Source organism: Pseudorasbora parva, chromosome 15 (genome assembly GCF_024679245.1).
Source record: "Pseudorasbora parva isolate DD20220531a chromosome 15, ASM2467924v1, whole genome shotgun sequence".
Classification (NCBI taxonomy): Eukaryota; Metazoa; Chordata; class Actinopteri; order Cypriniformes; family Gobionidae; genus Pseudorasbora; species Pseudorasbora parva.
This window is the reverse complement of record NC_090186.1, coordinates 24,075,763-24,100,615: the sequence shown is the minus strand read 5'-3', so window position 1 is coordinate 24,100,615 and position 24,853 is coordinate 24,075,763. Positions and strand designations below refer to the sequence as shown.

Here is a 24,853-nt window from a genome sequence, read left to right as displayed (position 1 = left end):
ACGACAAATGTAAAATCCGATTATTAATCATTGTTATGTTATTTCAAAAATCAGATTCGGAAGCAACAAATTAAATTCCTAAAATTGAAAAATTAAAACGAGAGTCAATTATCCGTTTGTAAACTGCTGCAAAGAAATTGAAAATGAAAGTTAGAAGCCAATTTTCATTTGGTTCATTTTGATGGTGCGAATTGAACAGGCAACTTTTCTGTGCAACTTAACCCGTTTCACAGAAAAAAAAGTTTATCTGATATATAAAATATTAATCAAATGGACAAATCAGTACCCAACCTTATTTAATTGTGCGGTAAACCACACGAAAAATGAGAAATCTAGCCGAAATCTCTTTTTCTGTGCATTAATCTAAAATAAACAAAAAAGTATAAAGGGGTTGTTTGATCTTTTCTCTTTATTCCATTACAAATAGGAAATGAAATGATCAGATATGGTGCTCCGTTGGATTTTTCTGACATCCTTTACTCTTCCCTGATGACCTCTGACCTACTTTCTGTAAGATCTGAATTTCTGATCTGAATTTTAGAATATTGAATTTGATGATCTGAATTTTAGAACATTGAATTTGATGATCTGAATTTTAGAATATTGAATTTGATGATCTGAATTTTAGAACATTGAATTTGATGATCTGAATTTTAGAATATTGAATTTGATGATCTGAATTTTAGAATATTGAATTTGATGATCTGAATTTTAGAATATTGAATTTGATGATCTGAATTTCTTTTTCATCTGAAATCTTGAATCTGTATTTTCAAAAACTGAATATTTCCAGTCGATTAATTCAGAACAAAATATCTGCTGTTTGAAAATACATGTCTAAACAATTTCGACACAAAAACATTTCAGATGTGTTCAATTTCAAAGGTTCTATATTCAACATTTTAAAAAATTCAAATTCAGAACTATGTAAAATGCAACATAATATTCAGTTTTGTTAGATTACACTTGTCAATAATTCAGATTTATACAATTCAAATTCAGATCATTTAGTCATATTTCTAGCTCCATAGAAGTTGGCCGTTTGATAAATGCAAGTTAATTCTTCAGTTCAATATTTGTGTCTAAAAAAGGCACATAAGTTCCTGTAGAGATAGCAATACACATTCTCCTCTTTTTTTTTGCCAAATAAATGAAAGCATGTCATCAATGTCTTTCTCTTGCTGTATCAAAATCTCACCTAGCTTTCCTCAAGTTCAGTTTGTGCATGATTACATGATATAACAATTGTGTTAATACTGTATCCTGAATTGTGGATAAGTAAGCTATATATCATATTATGCTGAAGTAAATTTCTGGAGTGTTAACAAGTAAAAGCAAAAACAACAACAACAACCATACAGAACTTAAAAACCGTGACCCTAAAGCCGTGATACGAACCGAACCGTGGCTTTTGTGAACCGTGCCACCCCTAATGTGTACCTAAAGCAGTTTTCATCCATTTTATTTATTGCTTTTGGTATTTATTCAAGTGTATTTTTTGTTAACAGACTGAGAGTCCATTGCTTTTCTTGTTTTTTGGTTGTTTTGTGAATTTATTGTGGATATTTAAAATGTTTTCCGTATCAGTGTTAATTAAATAGTCTTTAGAGATAAAAGTTTATTGATCTTTAAAAAAGGTGTACCTGCATTATTATGCCATTATCATTCTTTTAGATGAAAATGGGTTTAGAACGAAAAATCTTATCATTTATCGCAATAATTTCTTGACCAATTTCTTGTCCAGCAAAATTTGTTATCGTGTGCTGTTTTTGCCTTTTAAACTCTGGCGTCAATTAAAAATGTTTCTTTGATGGTCAGTGAAAATCACTTTATCAGTCTTTTTATTCAGCAAGTTCATCCGTGTGTGTTCATTGCACTGCACTGCCATTCAGCTCAGTGGTATCATAATTTTCCTGTTAGACATCAAACATGGAACTCAACTCAAGAACTCAAGGTCTTTTATTGATGTTCTGTACATGTTACCACATAAGAACGAAATACGTACTCAGGCCCAGCAGTGTAAAAAAAAGATAATTATCATACAGTAGGCTACATAGAATAATTAAAACATAATTTAATAGACTACAAAATTTTAAAGTAACATAGTAGATATATGTACAGTATAATTATAAGGTAGTCATTGCTTTTTTTTAGGCCTTACTTAAAACGGTCAAGGGCCTCCAACCAAATTTTGCTTAGGGCCCCCAAAGGTCTAGGGCCGGCTCTGATTCCGGTTACCGACCTCATCAGCAGGCTTTCGAATACGATTTTCTGCCATCTACAAAACCCGGTTTTGTTCTTAAATGTTCTGACCTAGGCCTATCTTTGCTTTTTTGTGTTTGATGTAATATACTTAAACTAAATATTTGTTTATTCTATTTTATTTATTTTAAAAAAATGTATCTGTATGTTCGCTTACCACATGCTGTTATAATAAAGTTGAATTAGTTGAATAAACTTGTATGTAATTTTTATTCTTCAAAAGTGTGTTGCAGGTGTTGATTATAATGAATTTACTGTTAGGCCTATAAATAATATGATAAACAATAGGCATATAAAAAGTATAATAACTGAAATTAAAAATGAACCTCTATGGGCAATGGGGTTGTCAGAATGTCGTCTTGAAGTTGCTGAATGTTGCGCAACAACGTTGCTACAGCCCCGTCGCGTCTTACAATTCTACGTTGTTACAATGTTGCGAGCACGTCGACATGCGACGTTGCCATAGTAGAAATGCAATGTGCCACAGACGTTGCCACAACGTAAACGTGTTTGCTGGTTATCACTTCTCATTATTATTATTTTTTCTTTGGAGATGTTGAAACCTCGCCAAGGGATAAAGCTTTTAGCTGTTATTATGGCATACCCATTTGCTCCAAATGTCAAGGAGACTCATTACAAAATCATGTTTAAGATTTACCCAGAACCAATTTAAGGTGAATCCTTGTGGATTTTGGTATTCTTTTCCTGGAAAACGTATTCTTTTATTGTGAAGTTACTTTTAAATTTTGGTTTGATACACAGCTGGTTGTCAGTAAAAAAATAAAAAATATGTATATCAGTGAATATTTAAATCCACCCTTCTCTTGTGTTGTAAATTTTGATTTATTTATTGGGTAAATATAATCTCCACAAATGGGATGTAAACCCTCCTTTAATAGCCTATATTTCTATGTGAGTTTGTTCAAATGTTTCAGAGCTTGAAATGCTTTTTTTCAGATCAGAGCTTTTTTAAAACACTGAACTATCCCTTTAAATGTTAAGCTCGCTTGCCATAATGTCTTCGACGCTCCCCGGAAGGTTACCTCGTAGCGTCAGTACGGCTTGCTTATTATTCATGAGCTCAGCTGTAGCTCTGCTGTCTATTGTACGGGGTAATTGTCCTGCTATGGCGATGCTCGTCTCAGGATGATCTCCGCGCGGAACAAAGACGAAATTGTGCGATTCTACACGGTCACCGACCCTACGACACACAAGAAAGGCTACACGGTGTATAAAGTCACGGCCCGGGTAAGACTTGACGGATTTTAGCTAACGTTAGGTGTAACATTAGTGCCCATGTGCTAACGCTAATGTTTACCAGGAACCCTAACACAAACACGTAACATTTGTAATGCCATATATATATATATATATATATATATATATATATATATATATATCTGTGCTGTGTTTACTAACGTCAAGTAATCTAATGCATCTTAAACACAGTTAGCTGTGTAATATCATACTGTGATTTCACCCCCCCCCCCAACAAAAACACAAAAAAACTTTGACACATGTCAACAGAAGCATCAGATCAGATGTGTCTGACTCAAACAGACAACTATATGTAATGTCAATACATTAAATATGTTATTTAATATAAACAAATTAATGGTGTTTTTATATGGTTTGTTTCAGTATTTGCATTCTCTTCTTATTTCCTCTTACACACACACACACACACACAACAAACAGCTGACTAAACAAGCTTAATCGTTGTTTATGATATAGTTCAAATATGTTTGCTGCTCGCTATAGAGTACTGATGAGTATATTATTATGTGTATTCATAGATTATCTCACGGAAGAACCCAGAGGACATTCAGGAGGTGAGAATCCTAAACAAAGTCAATCAAAATGACCTTATTTACTCTTATTCAAGCATTTCACTGGTCTTGTGATCATGTGCATGTTTAATAAATACTGTGCATTTTATTACTCAAGGGGAAAAGTACTGTTTCATCAAAATGCAATAACTAGTTCTACCTCTTAAACCACTTTACTTTAAAAACATTTTTTTGTTGTTGTCATTTTAGGCCAAATAGCTGATTAGATATATTGAGGCTACTGGTTATGCTGCTGCTTTGAAGTAGTTATATAAACTGAATGCAGGTTAATGTAATGAAAAATATTTGCAATTGAAAGTAACGACACATTTGAAAGTCTTGTTTCATTCATAGTTTTGCAGCCATAGCGGCTCCTGACTGTAAATTTAGGTAGGGCGGATTCTGGGTCTTAGCTGTAGTTCATAATCATTTTGTCAGCTTTAAAGGGTTAGTTCAACCAAAAATGAAATGTATGCCATTAATGACTCACCCTAATGTCGTTCCACACCCGTAAGACCTCCAATCATCTTCGGAACACAGTTTAAGATATGTCACATTTAGTCCGAGAGCGTATGCAATTGTATGCACACTATAATCATTTTTTACTGTACTATACTGTCCATGTCCAGAAAGGTAATAAAAACATCATCAAAGTAGTCCTTATGTGACATCTGTTGGTTAATTAGAATCTCTTGAAGCATCGAAAATACATTTTGGTCCAAAAATAACAAAAACTATGACTTTAATCAGTATTGTCTTCTCTTCCGGGTTTGTTTTCAATGCTCAAATAAAGATTTGAAATAGTTATGAATCAGCGTATTGATTCTGTTTTGGATCGCGTGTCAAACTGCCAAACAGCTGAAATCACGTGACATTGGCGATCCGAATCATGAATCAATATGCTGATTTATAAACATTCTAATCTTTATTTGAGGATCCGAAGATGAACGCAGGTCTTACAGGGGTGGAATGACATTAGGGTGAGTCATTAATTAAATAAATTTCATTTTTGGGTGAACTAACCCTTTAAATTGAAATCGTGGAACTAGGAATGTGCTGATATAAATTTTTCATGTTGCGATTAATTGCTGAAGCTTTTATCACAGTATACGATATTATCACGTTTGAAATAATTTGCAAAAAAGTGTTGTCATAGCATAATAACAAAAATAACTGAATGTTTAAATACAATAATACAATGCACCAAAAATATATACAGCTCTGGAAAAAATTAAGAGACCACTTAACATTGAGTTGTAAAATTACAATTTTCAAGCAGATTAAAGTGCAACAGAATTAGGCTATAAAGTACAACAGGTAACAAATTACAATAAGGTCTCATTATCTAATGCATTAACTAAGATTGAGCAATAGCTGCATTTGTTACAGAAAGTATAATGTTTTTGGTAATGTTAGTTAAGAAATACTTATCATTAGTTTTATCTTAGGTCCATTAAAAAAGTTATTTTGTTTTTAATGTTAATTAAAACATTAATTGTTTTTAATGTTAACTGTTTAATAATGTTATTAAACAGTAACTAACAAATTAACATTACTTAGAATAATTAATTCTTTATAAGTATTTTTCATTGTCAGTTTGGTAATAATGAATTAACATGTTAACTAATGAAGTCGTGTGTCTCAAAGTTTTACTGAACAATAAAAAATAATCAAAAAAAGTCTAATCATTAGGGCATGTTGTAGTCCAGATTAAAACATAAAAATGTTTAAGTTTGAAAATAAATAGCCTATTAAGTCTTTAAGTCTTAAAGCTACAATGTGTAACTTTAGTTTATTCTTAGCAAAAAACACTTAGTTCTTTCAAAAATATGTGCTTGTTAATGTATATTTGCTTCTTTCAAGTAATAAAATATTCTCGTAAGTTTATAATATGCCATTGAAAATACATACGGGTGAGGGGTTCGAATGCTAGTCGCCATGTTGCTCCTCCATCTTGAAAGTAGATTAGCCAAAGAGGGACACCCATAAATTCAAGCTGCGCCTTTCGCGTTTTAACAAACGATGGCACCATGTCGAATGTGAAGAGGGGGATTGCCATGTTAATCTTGGACTAAATCGGCCATTGTAGGAGTTAAAACGAAATCAGAATTGAGAGGAAGATAAACTATTATTCACTAGATGGTCATATACCTTTTCAACTCTAGATGGGGGAAAACATCACACAGTGTAGCTTTAAGTATTTGGTGCTGTGATGAACAACACTGAGATTACAAAAAAAACGAATGGCTGTTTTAAAAAACTTCACTAGCACGGTTGCTTTTGTTTGTGGGTTTCTGGGGTAAGCGCTGCATTCTGCAGTTCATCAGCGCCCTCTGCTGTCATTTACCGGCACTTCATTAGCACTTCTACACTCGCTCATTACATCTGACTCTGAGCGCCAACCCTTTGATGCAGAATACAGCGGTGTTGAGCATTTATACGGGTTGATGGACAAAGTATTTTTGAGTTTTTTAATAATTGTTAATAAATTATTATTTGCGATATTTTGAAGTGCCCACGATAACAGTATCGTACATATTCACTATCGTGATATACCGCATTACCGAAAATCGGCACAGGTCTACGTGGAACACGTGAAACATTTTGGCAGAGGTTGCGTTATTCAGCTTTAGGTTGGCACTCTAATCTTGATTGACAGAGTAGTATTGTAATCTTAGTATTGCCTTACTACACACTACAGTATTATTGCCTCTGAATGTTGTTTTAAAATGGTGGTGGCAATTCCAGCAAGAAAAAGAAAGTTTTCCTTACCTGTTCAGCGTGATGACGTTTAATCTCCCTGACTTCCAGGGCTGAACGTTTAATTGCATTTGCAATAATATTGCAATATAATAAAACACAATTTTGTAACTGCAAATGCTACGATTACAATCTGGTCACGTCACACGAAAAGAAGCATCAACTTGGCATGTTATGCCTACAGGAAATAACTGTTTGTGTTTAATCAATCTAATATTGTGTAGGGAAGGGAGAAAAGATTCTCTTTCCAATGAGTCTGGACTAATTCTGAGTTTAGATTTTAACTGCAGGTGTGCAATACAACAGAACAGTTAACAAAATTCTAGGTCTAATTCTAGTTGGGACCTAATCCCTTTGGGACTATTTACAAACAATATTTGCATTAATTTGCATCAAATATATTATTAGTCCCAAGATTCTTCACATTAGTGAATAAATGATGGGCGTTGCCATTTTGCGAGTGAGTCATCGCGTGTCACTCCCGGATAACAGAAAATGGGCAAAAAGGCGGGATGTAGGCGGAGTTTAGGTGACACAATAACTATAGACTGCGGATAAATGGCTATCCACCTGTCACTCAAAGTAACCACGCCCTTAATTATGCAGAACTTTAAGGCTTTATTAAGCATAAACGAATGAGTTATAAAAAGTTCACCCCCCTCACAATTGTCATGAAGGTCAAAATTAGCCGTATAGGCCAAAACCGCAATTTGTATCAGGCTGTAAACATGTTAAAGTTGGGAATTTTAACATGGGGCTCAATGAGATTCTGCTTCCTTCTGGTGCCTGTCACTAGTAGTGACCAATCGATGAAATGCAGTTTACATTACTTCTGTATTGGCTTCAAGAGAGATCGCTGGAGGTTGTTGCTTGATAAATACATAGATTTGCTATAGACATTTGAATACCCTAGTGGTCTGGTGGTAGAATTTTTTGAAGGTTCTGGATGCTAATCCGCCCTCGCTTTTTTCCCCTTCTTATTCTGCTTCATTAAAATCATCAATGTTCATCAGTGATTGTATATTAAGAGCAGAGATACGTTTGTGTGAATTTTGTTTTGTGATTTCACAGAGTCTTTTTCCGAAATTCTTTCGAGATTATCCGACCACTAATACAAATCAATTCTATAGTGGTGAGTATGAGCTGATGATGAATAAATGCAGCTCATATCTGTTCATAGACTGTAAAAAAATATGGACGTAGTGTCCGTGACGTCACCCATAGGATTCCGATAAGGCGTTCTGAAGCTTAAAGTATGGTCGAGCTGGGCGTTGCCATCTTGTGAGCGAGTCAACGCATGTCACTCCCAGATAACAGAAAATGGGCAAAAAGGCTGTGCGCGGAGCTGAGGTGACGCAATAACTATAGACGGCAGATAAATGGCTATCCACTTGTAACCACGCCCTTAATTATACAGAACTTTAAGGCTTTATATAACGTAAACGAATACGTTTTTTTTTTATTTGTAGATTGTAGGCCTTGGCTGTTTCGTTTGCGAGCCCCATTGCGAGCAGCAACAGTCCATGTCTCAACATGTAAAAAGTGCCTTTTTACTGTGGTGGTAATAGTAAACATAAACATTGTGAGATATTTGAAGTGTTTTATATCTACCGGTATTCACTTTAGGCAAGACAAGTCAAGTGTTGATTTGAGAGGCTAAATTGATCAAATATGTGGTTAACTCTCTGTCGGCCGCGGGCCACTTGCTCAGCACTTAAAAATTTGAATTTAACAAACAAACAAAAATTCTCCAAAACATTTTTCTAAATTAATTGAATAAGGAAACTAAAGGAATTATAACGAATTTAACATTAAAAACAAAACTGACCTATTTTAGTAGTTTCATTTGTATTTAACAAACAAAAAATGCTCCAAAACATTTTTCTAAATTAATTTAATAAAGAAACTAAACTAATTATAACTAATTTAACATTAAAAACAAAACTGACCTATTTTGGTGGCTGTAACAGTGTGAATAATCAGATGGTTCACAAAAATGTGAACACTGGCTCTCTCTCGGTCGTATCTAAGCAGAGGTGGAAAGTAAAGAAGTACATTTACTTGAGTACTGTACTTAAGTACACTTTTTGAGTATCTTTACTTTACTGGAGTATTATTTTTTCTGGAAACTTATGACTTCTACTTCACTACATTTGAAAGAAAAATAGGGTACTTTTTACTCCACTACATTTCTATCAAGGTCGAAAGTCGTTTCTGTAGCAGCTCTGAAAGTCGGAGGATGATTTTTTCCTTCTTTTAAAGGTTTTTTATTGTTGTTGTTTCAGACAGTCTATCAGTTCTTAGGCTCAAGTGTGTGCACCCATAGCCATACTTTGAAAGTATGTATCAGTTTAAAAAAAAATCAAGATTAGTTTAGTTGGCATACACTTGGTGCATGTCTAATAAAATATTAAAAATATAAACGTCTGGGAGAAAGACGACTTAAGTTGAGAGAATATCAGAAGTGTATCAGTGTATTGGATCCATGCGCTCTGCCTTAGTGACAGCAGCTGTGCAAAGAGCTTTGTAACTTATATACAAGTATTTAAGTTAGTCGTATGCTAGTCGGATGGAGCATCACTGACTGGCTTAAACCATGACGACAGTGTGCATTTATACAACAATTTTAAAATAATGTATTGGCATAAAATAGGAATTTACTTTTGATACTTAAAGGGGTACTTCAGTGCTGGGAAGATGAATCTGTATTTAAACTGGGTCATTAATGTAGTAGAAATGTGAAATTATTTTTTAATTTGGTGCTTTCTAGACTGAGAAAAGACAGAAAATGTATTTTTGTCTCATGGGGATGAAAGACTACAATTCCCAGAATGCTTCGCTGCCCTGTGAGGCCATTCACAAAGCCACAACTACTGGATTACAGTGACTGAGTTCCTACAATTAAATACTGAACGTGTCTGTTCAATATAACGATCGAGTTGCCGCGTGACTTTCACAGCAGACTCAGATTACATTTAACGTCATAAATGAGTTGATGAGCTCTCGTGATGAGAGCTGAGGTAATCGCGACCACATTCGCGGCATAAGTTACATTCACAACGCGTTTTCAGTTCATGCCTTTGGAAGCTTAACTTTCATAGAAATTAATTTGAGAAGTTAAAACACTTGCATTGCTTAGCATCCGTTCAAGTTAATGCCTGTAGCTGAGCTGTCCTGTAAGTGTGATCTCCATTCCCCATGCACGAGTTGAAAACATGCGGAAATGGCTCCCTCTGCTGGCTGTAGTCTTTAGCCTCTGGGCAATCATTCCTCTCGTGATGCAAATATCATCAATTTGCGTCACGAGAGGAATTTTTCCAGAAATAAAATGCATAAATCTCTCGTCTCAGGGGGATATAAGAGGGGGGAGCACGATCATTTGAATATACTCCAGGGTTTCTACTGATACAAAGCCATATGTTAATCGCTGAAGTAACCCTTTAAGTACTTTTTAAAACAAATACGTCTGTACTTTTATGTAAAACATCTGTTTTTACAACTTACAATATTTGACCAGTAGTACTTTTACTTTTACTCAAGTAATAGAGTTGTGTACTTTGTCCACCTCTGTATCCAAGGTAAATCCTCAACAACACTATCATCCCTTACGTTATTGAACTAATGACATTGTAATCGGCTAAAACGCACATGCTGGTTACTTTTCTTCCTGAACAAGTGCGCACCCGAGTGTTGCTCACACACACTGTATACTTGCGTGGCATACACCGGTAACGGTAACTTGGGGCGATGTCAAGGAACATCAAATAATGTTTCGGCATGTTACAATAGTTATATGGCTTGAGTTAATATAGCCTATTCCCTAATGAATTAAACGTTATTATACGGAATGAGAGTGTGAATGGTCTCTCTCTCTGTTTATGTGCGTAGAATATACATGCGGGGGAGGAGTTACGATTTTCCTGCCGATTGCCGAAGCCATATTTCACATTTTAATATGCCATGCTTACTTTCCGACTTAAAATCCGAAAAATATTTGTTGCAGAATTCTGATTGCGCCTCTTTCAGTTTTTTTTTTTTCTTCTCGTATCAGAGCCAAAGAGACTCAAATAACTCTGTCTATTTTTATAATTTGGACAAGTGTTATAAATTATTACAATCTGTTAAGTATTTTTATTTGTGTACACTCACAATAAAAACAAATTGTTATGCTTTTTGCTAAATAAAGAAAACAAACATGATGCGCGATCTGCAGCCTCGCTCAATGGCGTTCATTCAGATAGTCTTCAGAAAATTAACTGTAACTTAATGAGTACTTGTCACACAAAGATGAGACATGACATATGTTATGTCAGGTTTTAAATAATGTAAATAAAATCGAAAGTAAATATTCTGTGTTTAGGTAATATGTTTGAAAAGAGAGAGATGTCAGTCATTCGCGAGGCTCTTCATTAGTTTTAATTCATTAGCGCGTTCTGTTGAAAGTCAAATACTGGCGCGATCAATGCAAACAGTGAAAGCCCACATCAACTCGTATAAACTAATCAAGATTTGTGCATTGTGCATTTTAAGACGCGGTAAGGAATAATCCTGGAATAATTTACCTCAGAAGAAAAGCTGTTTATTTCTAAGAGTAACTGATCCAGGATCCGGATTGTAGTTTATTCTTTTAGTGTCTGTGAATATTAAACTGCAAAACAAACGTTTAGTCTAAATTAATCCTTCTGCAACATAAAATGTCATAGACGTAAAGACTGTTTAGACAAGATTTACTTGGCGAGATTGATGTGTTTATTGTAAAATAGCCTAGTGTCACATCAATAGTTGCTTTTGTTTGCAAATTTCTGCTCAGATGCTATATAGTCAAACCAGTCAAACATTTTGTGTTCAGTAGGCAACTTGTAGCCATTAAAACACATTTTTTCATATTGATGTTATTTATATTATTGAATTTTTATATATATATATATATATATATATATATATATATATATATATATATATATATATATATATATATATATATATATATATATATATATATATATTATGTTGATTATGAAAAATGCGCAGCATGAGTAAGAAGACATCATAAAATGTGCAATATGTCAGAAGACATGGATTATGTCAGAAATGATTTTGATCACTTCATTATGTTTTTTGTAGAAAGCCTTTCTTTAAAGTTAAATTTTAATTAGTTACGTCAGCCAATTGCCTGGATTTAATAAATAAAAAGCTAATATAGCAGACAATAGCCTTGTACAGAGTTCTCACTGCCTGATTTTAGCCCCGTTTTGACTCACTGATAGGTTTTGTAAAATTGCAGACTACTACTTCTTTCGGCTGTTCCCTTCAGGGGTTGCCACACCGAATCATCTGCCTCCATCTAGTCCTATCCTCTTCTCTCAGACCGACTACCTTCATGTCCTTCTTCACTAAATCCATAAACCTGGATGGTTTGGTCTTCCTCTGGACCTCCTGCCTGGCAGCTCTAACCTCAGCATTCTTTTACCGATATATTCACTCTCCCTCCTCTTAACATGTCCAAACCATCTCAACCTGGCCTCTCTAACTTTGTCTCCAAAACATCTCACATGTGCTGTCTCTCTGATGTACTCATTCCTGATCCTATCCATCCTCGTCACTCCCAAAGAGAACCTCAACATCTTCAGCTCTGCTACTTCTAGCCCTTCCTCCTGTCTTTTCCTCAGTGCAACTGTCTCCAAACCATACAACATTGCTGGTCTCACTACTGTCGTGTAAACCTTTCCTTTCATTCTTGCTGGTACTCTTTTATCACACAACAGACCTGACACTTTTCTTCACCCATTTCAACCTGCCTGCACACGCTTCTTCACTTCTTTTCCACACTCCCCATTGCTCTGGACTGTTGACCCTAAGTACTTAAAATTCTGCACCTTCTTTACCTCTTCACCCTGTAACCTCACTGATCCACTTGATTCTCTCTCATTCACACACATGTATTCTGTCTTGATGCGACTAACCTTCATTCCTCTTCTCTCCGGAGCAAACCTCCACCTCTCTAGACTTTCCTCCACCTGCTCCCTGCTCTCACTACAAATCACAATGTCATTTTGTGATATTGCAGACAAATGCCCAAAATCATAGGAAAATCGGTGCATGTGAGTGACCTCCTGATCACGCCATGTGAATGATCAAAGACAACATCAGAGAGAATCATAAATGAGTCGCCGATGCCGTGAGATATGTGGCATGCAGGTTTTATCTGGACCTGTATGCGATTCAAACTCCTGAACTCCTAATGTATGAAATGTGTTCTGACTGAAAAAAACATCTGCGATAACCTACAGCCAATGACAGAGCAAGATACAGGGCAGCAGGAGGTTTAGGGAGGAGGTATAGACCAGAATATCTGTATTTTAATACATATATTTACAATTATATCAAACAGAAACAAAACACAAACATTTGCTTGACCAGCCACACATTGCAAAATTATCTATTTACCTCAAACTCTCTTTGCAGAAGAAAATCCTTTCTCCTTAGTGTCTCCCCAACCATTTCCTCCTGCATAATCTGTTTTTCTTTTTCTCCTTTTTGCTGCAAATCACACGTGCGGGATCTTGCGTTGTTTACTACTCACATTGCACGTGTTTGGTTGGTAAACATAGTTTGCGGATGGGACAGAGTTGTCGGCCATTCTTCCTCTTTTACAGTCATGTAGTGTGAAAACTCGTGTCAGATCGTGCAGTATGAACAAAGCAGCAACTGAATGCTACCCCAGATAGTCTTGCAGTGTGAAGAGCAGTGATCCAACCAGTTTGAAAATCATGCAGTATGAACTCGGCATTGGTGCTGGTGCAATCATACTTTGCACAGCACGTCTCATAACTGAATCGAAGTTCAATGATATTTGAGTATTGTGTGTATCGAATAGTTTACAAAATCGAATAAATCAGAAAGATTTTGCCAAAAGTGTCCCAATCAACCTGATTTCACCCTATACTCTATGAAATCATAATTGCGTTGCATTGTTTTAAATTCCAAATATTTTACTTATTCAAATATTTAACATTCATCATTAACAATTATTCAGTTTTTACTAAAATAGTGAATTGTTCAATATTACTGTTTTTTTTAGCATGAGACTTCTTTAAAAAACTTTAAAAATAGTAGTCAAATCTTTGATAATTTAAATGTAATAGGGCTTTGTAATGTGCCTTTGTTAACTATATACTACAACAAAATATATTTTTTTGTCTTGTTCCTTAGCTCCCTGTCACATAACTGACTCAAAGGCTCATCATGCAGTTAATTATGGCTTCTATTGTCTCCTCAGTTGTAAATCATACCATTATTCATGATCATTCACAACCTATCGCATAGGGCATTTGTAAAGAAAAAGTGTATTGCCAAATATGTGAATGAGCAGGCACAATGATTCTCACAACAGTTTGAAACAAAACCTCATGGGCCCAAATTCTCTTGGCACATATCTGCTTGTGTGTTTTGTGGCCTTAATTCAGTGACTTTTTTTTTTTTCCAAAAAAAGAAGCATAAACTTTATTCTCTCAAAGATACAAGCATGTACATACATGTTTCTCACATATTATGGAAACCCAGTTTGTGCTGAATACACAGTGCAATGGGGTTAAACAACTCAAAACAATATTTAGAAAACTGTACAAAGCATGGCAGACTTCAGTTACCGAACATGCCAGTGGAGTGAGATGCTAACAGACATTGGGCTGTTTTTTTTGTTGTCTGACTTACTTTCGACAGATCACAGTGTGGAAAAGGTATAGTGATTTCAAAAAGCTTCATCAAGACCTTTGGCAGATACACCGAAACCTCTTTGGGCAGTCAGAGCTCTTCCCTCCCTTCGCCAAAGCTAAAGTCTTTGGTAAGTGTGTGTGTGTTTGTGTCAGCATACATGGAAACAATTAAAAAATTACATATACATATATATTTTATATATATATATATATATATATATATATATATATATATATATATATATATATATATATATATTCATGTATGTGTAATACATTTTTTAATTGTTTCCATATATATATATATATATATATATATATATATATATATATATATATATATATATATATATATATATGTGTATATACAAGTGTATATGTGTATATATATATATGTATACATATATATATATATATATACACATATACACTTATATATACATATATATATATATATATATATATATATATATATATATATATATATATATATATATATATATATATATATATATATATATATAATGTATATGTGTGTATGTATGTATGTATGTATGTATGTATGTATGTATATGTATATGTATATACAGTGCCTTGCGAAAGTATTCGGCCCCCTTGGACGTTGTGTCCTTTTGCCACATTTCAGGCTTCACGCATAAAGATATAAAACTGTAATCTTTTGTGAAGAATCAACAACAAGTGAAATGAAAGTGAAATGTAATTTATTGGATACTTCAAACTTTTTTAACAAATCAAAAACTGAAAAATTGGGCGTGCAAAATTATTTACTTAACCCTTTACTTTCAGTGCAGCAAACTCTCTCCAGAAGTTAAGTGGGGATCTCGGAATTATCCAATGTAGACCTAAATGACTAATGATGATAAATAGAATCCACCTGTGTGTAATCAAGTCTCTGTATAAATGCACCTGCACTGTGATAGTCTCAGAGGCTTGTTTAAAGCGCAGAGAGCATCTTGAAGAACAAGGAACACACCAGGCAGGTCTGAGATACTATTGTGGAGAAGTTTAAAGCTGGATTCGGATACAAAAAGATTTCCCAAGCTTTAAACATCCCAAGGAGCACTGTGCAAGCGATAATAATGAAATGGAAGGATATCAGACCACTGCAAATCTACCAAGACCTGGCCGTCCCTCTAAACTTTCAGCTCATACAAGGAGAAGACTGATCAGAGATGCAGCCAAGAGGCCCATGATCACTCTGGATGAACTGCAGAGATCTACAGCTGAGGTGGGAGATTCTGTCCAAAGGACAACAATCAGTCGTATACTGCACAAATCTGGCCTTTATGGAAGAGTGGCAAGAAGAAAGCCATTTCTTAAAGATATCCATAAAAATTGTTGTTTAAAGTTTGCCACAAGCCACCTGGGAGACACACCAAACATGTGGAAGAAAGTGCTGTGGTCAGATGATACCAAAATTGAAATTTTTGGCAACAATGCAAAACCTTATGGTTGGCGTAAAAGCAACACAGCTCATCACCCTGAACACACCACCCCCCCTGTCAAACATGGTGGTGGTAGCATCATGGTTTGGGCCTGCTTTTTTTCAGCAGGAACAGGGAACATGGTTAAAATTGATGGGAAGATGGATGGAGCCAAATACAGGACCATTCTGGAAGAAAACCTGATGGAATCTGCAAAAGACCGGAGACTGGGACGGAGATTTGTCTTCCAACAAGACAATGATCCAAAACATAAAGCAAAATCTACAATAGAATGGTTCAAAAATAAACATATCCAGGTGTTAGAATGGCCAAGTCAAAGTCCAGACCTGAATCCAATCGAGAATCTGTGGAAAGAACTGAAAACTGCTGTTCACAAACGCTCTCCATCCAACCTCACTGAGCTCGAGGTGTTCTGCAAGGAGGAATGGGCAAAAATTTCAGTCTGTCGATGTGCTGATAGAGACATACCCCAAGCGACTTACAGCTGTAGTCGCAGCAAAAGCTGGCACTGCAAGAAGGAATGGGCAAAAATTTCAGTCTCTTGATGTGCAAAACTGATAGAGACATACCCCAAGCGACTTACAGCTGTAATCGCAGCAAAAGGTGGGGCTACAAAGTATTAACTTAAGGGGGCAGAATAATTTTGCACGCCCAATTTTTCAGTTTTTGATTTGTTAAAAAAGTTGAAATATCCAATAAATTTCGTTCCACGTGTATTTTTTTTGTCCTGCTTGTTGTTGATTCTTCAAAAAAAATTACAGTTTCATATTATGTTTGAACCCTGAAATGTGGCAAAAGGTATATGTATATATATATATATATATAGGCACTGTATATATATATATATATATAGTCTATATATAAAAATTTGCATATTGTGATAAAGTTCATTATTTTCCATAATGTCATGATAAAAATTAAACTTTCATATATTTTAGAGTCATTAAACACCAACTGAAATATTTCAGGTCTTTTATTGTTTTAATACTGATGATTATGACATACAGCTCATGAAAACCCAAAATTCCTGTCTCAAAAAATTAGCATATCATGAAAAGGTTCTATAAACGAGCTATTAACCTAATCATCTGAATCAACTAATTAACTAAACACCTGCAAAAGATTCCTGAGGCTTTTAAAAACTCCCAGCCTGGTTCATTACTCAAAACTGCAATCATGGATAAGACTGCCGACCTGACTGCTGTCCAGAAGGCCATCATTGACACCCTCAAGCAAGAGGGTAAGACAAAGAAAGAAATTTCTGAACGAATAGGCTGTTCCCAGAGTGCTGTATCAAGGCACCTCAGTGGGAAGTCTGTGGGAAGAAAAAAGTGTGGCAAAAAAACACTGCACAACAAGAAGAGGTGACCGGACCCTGAGGAAGATTGTGGAGAAGGACTGATTCCAGACCTTGGGGGACCTGCGGAAGCAGTAGACTGAGTCTGGAGTAGAAACATCCAGAGCCACCGTGCACGGGCGTGTGCAGGAAATGGGCTACAGGTGCCGCATTCCCCAGGTCAAGCCACTTTTGGGCTACAGAGAAGTGGCACTGGACTGTTGCTCAGTGGTCCAAAGTACTTTTTTCGGATGAAAGCAAATTTTGCATGTCATTCGGAAATCAAGGTGCCAGAGTCTGGAGGAAGACTGAGGAGAAGGAAATGCCAAAATGCCTGAATTCCAGTGTCAAGTACCCACAGTCAGTGATGGTCTCGGGTGCCATGTCAGCTGCTGGTGTTGGTCCACTGTGTTTTATCAAGGGCAGGGTCAATGCAGCTAGCTATCAGGAGATTTTGGAGCACTTAATGCTTCCATTTGCAAAAAAGCTTTATGGAGATGATTTCATTTTTCAGCACAACCTGGCACCTGCTCACAGTTCCAAAACCACTGGTAAATGGTTTATTGACCATGGTATTACTGTGCTCAATTGGCCTGCCAACTCTCCTGAGCTGAACCCCATAGAGAATCTGTGGGATATTGTGAAGAGAAAGTTGAGAGATGCAAGACCCAACACTCTGGATGAGCTTAAGGCCGCTATCGAAGGATCCTGGGCCTCCATAACACCTCGGCAGTGCCACAGGCTGGTTGCCTCCATGCCACGCTGCATTGAAGCAGTCATTTCTGCAAAAGGATTCCCGACCAAGTATTGAGTGCATAACTGAACATAATTATTTGAAGGTTGACTTTTTTGTATTAAAAACACTTCTTTTATTGGTCGGATGAAATATGCAAATGTTTTGAGGTAGGAATTTTGGGTTTTCATGAGCTGTATGCCAAAATCATCAGTATTAAAACAATAAAAGACCTGAAATATTTCAGTTGGTGTGCAATGAATCTAATATGTATGTATGTATGTATGTGTGTGTGTGTGTGTGTGTATATATATATATATATATATATATATATATATATATATATATATATATATATAATATAGTATATAATTACATCGAGCCTCAATATTATATATATATATATATATATATATATATATATATATATATATATATATATATATATATATATATATATATATATATAATTATAATGACGATTAAGTAGTTCTGAATGAGCTAAAGGTAATTTTTGACTGGTACTGCAGGTTTGAAATGAATATACTGAAAGCAAGTGTTTATTGTTAACTTGTGTTGTGTTTTCAGGTCGTTTTGATGATTCTGTGATTGAAAAGAGAAGACAGTGCTCAGAGGATTTGCTGCAGTTCAGCGCTAATATCCCTGCTCTGTATGGCAGCCAATACATACAGGATTTCTTTAAGGTATGTATATTGACTAAGATGCTGTCAAAGCTGTCAGGTTGTGTTTGAGGATATTTCAGCATTTATTAATTTATTAAATATAGTCATGTGCATTTAAACTGTGAACTTTCACAAGTAAAAGAAAATTATAACATAAAGTGCCTTATTTCACCGCCAACTACAGTGCATTCAGAAAGTATATTTTTAACTTTTTAATGTTGCAGCCTAATGCAGAACTACCTTCATAGTTTATAAAAGTGTATAAGTATAGACACTCGTGTGTGTGTGTGTATTTGTATGTGTATATGTATATATATATATATATATATATATATATATATATATATATATATATATATATATATATATATATATATATATATATATATATATATATATATATATATATGTATATATATATATATATTAGGGCCGGGACTCGATTAAAAAAATTAATCTAATTAATTAGAGGCTTTGTAATTAATTAATCGAAATTAATCGCATTTTAATCGCATATAAATATTTAACCTGAGAACAATGAGAAGTAATTTTTCACATGTATTTTTAGTATACCATTGAATAATGACTGAATACATAAGCTTAATAAACAAAATATTGTTTATTTATTTCAGTCCAGCAGACCATTAAGTTTAGCAAAAGCATATTTGTGATATTTGAGGCTCGATGTACTGCGGTGATACGCGAATTCCTTGTTGTATAGCTTGCACACAACCCTGCTCTTGACGACGCTTCCATTCTTTCGTTTTTTAAAACAAAATTTCCCATCCACGGGGCCGAGCAAAGCGGTCTCATCAGCTTCTTCGTTCATGTTCGCTCATGCCCTGCGTCTCAATCAGCTCCCTAGTTCCCTAGTCAGGGCACTGATCAAGACATAAGTCAATGGGCTTGACTCCCTGATCAGTGCCCTGACTACTGAACTAGGGAGCTGATTGAGACGCACCCAAGGTTTGTTGTCTTGACTCCGGAGCGCTAGTTGGTGTTCCAGTATAATCGGTCCGTCGAAACTGATTCATTGAAAAACGTTCCGCGGTGCAAAAATAAATGCGGTTAAATTTTTTTATTTTTTTGCGTAATTAATTAACGCGTTAAAGTCACGTAATTAATTAATCTTAATTAACGCGTTAAAGTCCCGGCCCTAATATATATATATATTAGGGCTGTCAATCATTTAAAATATTTAATTGTGATTAACATATCAAATGATCATTATTATTAATAATTATCATTATTATTATTATTAATAATCAATAATACAGCATGAAGTCTAGACATGTATCAAAGGTCATAGATGTTTATCAAAGAACGTGTTCATGTCTTTAATAAAGCCTAAGCTTATTCAGAATAAGCAGTGATTCCTCTCATTTTAAGAATATAAATAAAGAGAGTTTTTACACTGGCAGTTTAGCTCAGAACAGGGAACAGTGTGTATGAAAAATTGGTAATGTGAAAGCTGTCATACGGATATGGTAGTGGGCCAGTTCCACACCATACCTGGGGGGGTTATAACGACTAGAAATATAGTGTGGCCCCTTTATGAGCTGCACACTATCTATTTAACAGTTGGTATTTTGAGTGTGTGCGCGCCGAACTGTGCCGCGTTTCACATGAACAGTGTGAGAAACACGGACTTGGGAGCGCTCTTGTTCAGAAAAGTAACCTGCGTATTCGTTTTAGTCAATTGTAATGTATTTAGTTCAATAAAACACATGTACTGCAAGTGGTGATGGTGTTAATGATTTACCTCGGATATGAGCGAAAGTGAGCTTGCAGTGCATCGCGCTCAGACTGCAGAGAATGTGCTTAGTGTAAAAACGCATTTTCTTTCGACCTGGAGTCTAATAAAAAGTTAAGCAGAAAATATGGTAGCTTATATAGGCTATTATAATATAGGCTAATGTTATAGTTAACCCTTTTTTTCCCCTATTAATGTTTGCTGCTGCATCCTTTACGTCTATGGCTGATCTCGATTTCTCCAACTTTGGGCCATGGATCAAACAGAAAATATGGGCTGCATTAATCGCGCGTAAAATTAATTTTGACAGCCCTAATATGTATGTGTATATATATATATATATATATATATATATATATATATATATATATATATATATATATATATATATATATATATATATATATATATATATATATATATATATATATATGTATATGTATATGTATAATTTTATTATTATTTTTTAATTTATAATATGCGGTCAACAAAAAAAAAGAAAGAATCGCGCTCTGAGAAAACCCGTCGTTCTTGAGTCATATTAAAGATTTGTTCAAAATGAGTGCAAAGTACAGACAGAGTAACCATTGTTTCCTGCATTTCTTGTTTATCATTTCTTCCCATGCTTGCAGTAATTAAACATTGTTCTCTAATGGTTTGTGTGTTTTAGGGTGGTGAGGTGCAAGACAGTTCTGAGCTCATCGGCCCAGCCGAGCCCTTCTCCGATTTCCTAGCTGACAGTCTATTAGAGAGCAGCTCTGAAGGTAAGTTTTTTCATTAAAGTGTCAAAAACTCGCTTTATTAAAAGACACGCACAAAATATTCCCACACCTTGAGTTAGCATGAATAAATAGTATCCAAAAAGATATCATTAGGATCATTAGGTAGTGTCCATGCAGCTCTTCAGTTTAGTTTCATATCTGTTTATTTTTGTTGTTGTTTGCTTTTCAAGACTGCTAGGGTGTGTTCACACTTGTAGTTTGGTTCAGTTGGTTACCGAACATCCAAAACAATCCTGTGTGCCGGGCTAAATGCGCTTGACCAGCTGAGAACTTGTGAAGCGCTTATAAAATGTTTAAAGAAGTCAAAACAGGCACACACAAACAAAGATCTGCTAAGACATTGCGACTATGACAAGAAAAACTAACATTGACTATGACGAGAGAGGTATTCTTGAGCATTATGTCCTTTTTACGGTCACATCTTGTCACAACTGTTTTTGGTTTGTTTACATGTCTTTGGTCCTTGTTGTGTAAATATTTCATTTGAACCGTACCAGAGTTCGTTTGGACGCAGACCGAGACCCATCTTTTCAACTGTCTCAGTCTGCTTGTTCGGTTTGCACCAAGGGTTCAGATGGCAGCTTTCACACTCATTCAGATGATCTGCACTAACAGAGCAATCGCACCAGTTTTTTTTTTTTTTTTATCAAACCAAAATGTGAGAACACCCTTATAATACCTGAGAAAATGGTTTAATTTATTTATTGAATAGTTTTATTCTCATTTTTTTTCTCAAATTATTTCTGTAGTTCCTAAACATATCAGTTTTGTGGATGATTTAGTAGTGGCCAACTCATCTGGACATGAGCATAATTGAGACCATCCTGATTCACAACTCCCTAATGATCAAATCCAAGTTAAGTCTCAAGTCTTGTTTCTATTTTTTTAGCTATAGTTCTTTCAGCTAGTCATTGTAATTAACAATGTTTTGAAAATATCAAAACTACTTCTACTTCAAAAATGTCTATGAAAGTACACAAAGTTTTACTATGGACTTTAGAGCAGTGGTTTTCAAACTTTTTTTTAAAGCGACAAAAGCCTCTTTTTTTTCTTTTTTGTTGTCGAGACGCATATATAGGCCTACAAACATTTACATTCAAATAAGTCAAGCCAACCATAAGATTACTTAAGATTATATGCAATGGGCCATTTGACTGTGTTCTCCATTAAACCACTACACGACACATATATTTAGCTCAGCACTGTTCAACACAACCCGCCTGATGATGTGTTTGCAACGCAAAGTTGATTCTGCACCGATTTGAAAACTAGGCCTATAAATGGGATTCTTATTAACTGGTTAACCTTTAACCAACAATAACTTTAACCAATTAATCATTTGCGGCATGCACTTTTCATTCCAAAAAATCTCAAAGTGCAACAAAGGGAAAAAATAGCAAAAAAATTAATAACGAGTAAAAATATAGAATAATACAAACAATCAACCAACACAGAAACAGAGCACATATATATATTTCTCATTACCGTACACACAGAACCCAATATTAACAGAAAAACACAGATTTGTTGACATTTTTTGCAGATTAAAAAAGAAAAACTGAAATTTCACATGGTCTTAACTTTTCACAATATTTAGTAGAAGCACACTTTTGATCTAATACAACCATGTGTCTTTTTGGGAAAGATGCAACAGGTTTTCCACACCTGGATTTTCAGGTCTCTCTAGAGGTGCTCAATTGGGTTTAAGTCAGGGCTCTGGCTGTGCCATTTAAGAACAGTCACAGAGTTGTTGTGAAGCCACTCCTTCGTTATTTTAGCTGTGTGCTTAGGGTCATTGTCTTGTTAGAAGGGGACCCTTCGGCCCAATCTGAGGTCTTGAGCACTCTGGAGAAGATTTTCGTCTGGGATATCCCTGTACTTTACCATTCATCTTTCCCTCGATTGCAACCAGTTGTCCGTTCCCTGCAGCTGAAAACACCCCCACACCATGATGCTGCCAACACTTTGCTTTACCATTGGGACTGTATTGGACAGGTGATATTCTCCACACATACCGCTTGGCATTAACTGAAAAAAGTTCTATCTTGGTCTCATCAGACCAGAGAATCTTATTTCTCACCATCTTGGAGTCCTTCAGGTGTTTTTTTTAGCAAACTTTCATGTGTCTTGCACTGAGGAGAGGCTTCCACAGGGCCAATCTGCCATAAAGCCCAGACTGGCGAAGGGCTGCAGTGATGGTTGACTTTCTCCCATTTCCCGACTGCATCTCTGGAGCTCAGCCACAGTGTGATATTTTAGTTTTTCTTTTTTAATAAATCTGCAAAAAAGTTAAAAATTCTGTGTTTTTCTGTCAATATTGGGGTGCTGTGTGTACATTGAGAAAACATGAACTTAAATTATTTTAGCAAATGGCTGCAATACAACAAAGGGTGAAAAATGTAAGGGGGACTGAATACTTTCCGTTTAAACTGTGTGTATGTATATACACTCACCTAAAGGATTATTAGGAACACCATACTAATACTGTGTTTGACCCCCTTTCGCCTTCAGAACTGCCTTAATTCTACGTGGCATTGATTCAACAAGGTGCTGAAAGCATTCTTTAGAAATGTTGGCTCATATTGTTAGGATAGCATCTTGCAGTTGATAGAGATTTGTGGGATGCACATCCAGGGTACGAAGCTCCTGTTTTACCACATCCCAAAGATGCTCTATTGGGTTAAGATCTGGTGACTTTGGGGGCCATTTTAGTACAGTGAACTCATTGTCATGTTTAATAAACTTATTTGAAATGATTTGAGCTTTGTGACATGGTGCATTATCCTAATGGAAGTAGCCATCAAAGGAGGGGTACATGAGGGTCAAAAAGGGATTGACATGGTCAGAAAGAATGCTCAGGTAGGCCGTGGCATTTAAATGATGCCCAATTGGCACTAAGGGGCCTAAAGTGTGCCAAGAAAACGTCCCCCACACCATTACACCACCACCACCAGCCTGCACAGTGGTAACAAGACATGATGGATCCATGTTCTCTTTCTGTTTACGCCAAATTCTGACTCTACCATCTGAATGTCTCAACAGAAATCGAGACTCATCAGACCAAGCAACATTTTTCCAGTCTTCAACTGTCCAATTTTGGTAAGCTTGTGCAGATTGTAGCACAAGCTTACCTTTTTTCCTATTTGTAGTGGAGATGAGTGATACCTGGTGGGGTCTTCTGCTGTTGTAGCCCATCCGCCTCAAGGTTGTGCATGTTGTGGCTTCACAAATGCTTTGCTGCATACATTAAGTTTGGAGTTCAGGAGATTGTCTTGACCAGGACCACACCCCTAAATGCACTGAAACAACTGCTATGTGATTGGTTGATTAGATAATTGCATTAATGAGAAATTTAACAGGTGATTCTAATAAACCTTTAGGTGTGTGTACATGTTTATGTATATGTATGTGTGTATATGAATGTGTGTGTGTGTGTGTGTGTGTGTGTGTGTGTGTGTGTATAATATAATATAATATAATATAATATAATATAATATAATATAATATAATATAATATAATATAATATAATATAA

The 24,853-nt window shown here is 35.4% G+C and overlaps 1 protein-coding gene across 4 annotated transcripts in view; it reads left to right on the top strand.

The window, feature by feature from the left end:
• Nucleotides 1-3,299: 3,299 nt before the first annotated feature.
• The window catches only part of rps6kc1 (ribosomal protein S6 kinase polypeptide 1), a 62,521-nt gene continuing 40,967 nt past the window's right edge, over nucleotides 3,300-24,853 (top strand). For 2 of the 4 annotated variants that reach the window (XR_010898081.1, XM_067417402.1), the window contains exons 1-5: nucleotides 3,300-3,510; nucleotides 4,059-4,094; nucleotides 14,574-14,694; nucleotides 18,690-18,805; nucleotides 21,208-21,301. Coding sequence is in view for 3 of the 4 variants with exons in the window: in XM_067417402.1 (XP_067273503.1) it covers nucleotides 3,409-3,510; nucleotides 4,059-4,094; nucleotides 14,574-14,694; nucleotides 18,690-18,805; nucleotides 21,208-21,301 (469 nt within the window). In the remaining variant the exon portion in view is untranslated. The remainder of the gene's footprint in view (nucleotides 3,511-4,058; nucleotides 4,095-14,573; nucleotides 14,695-18,689; nucleotides 18,806-21,207; nucleotides 21,302-24,853) is intronic. The other 2 variants (XM_067417401.1, XM_067417403.1) reach the window with 1 other exon arrangement.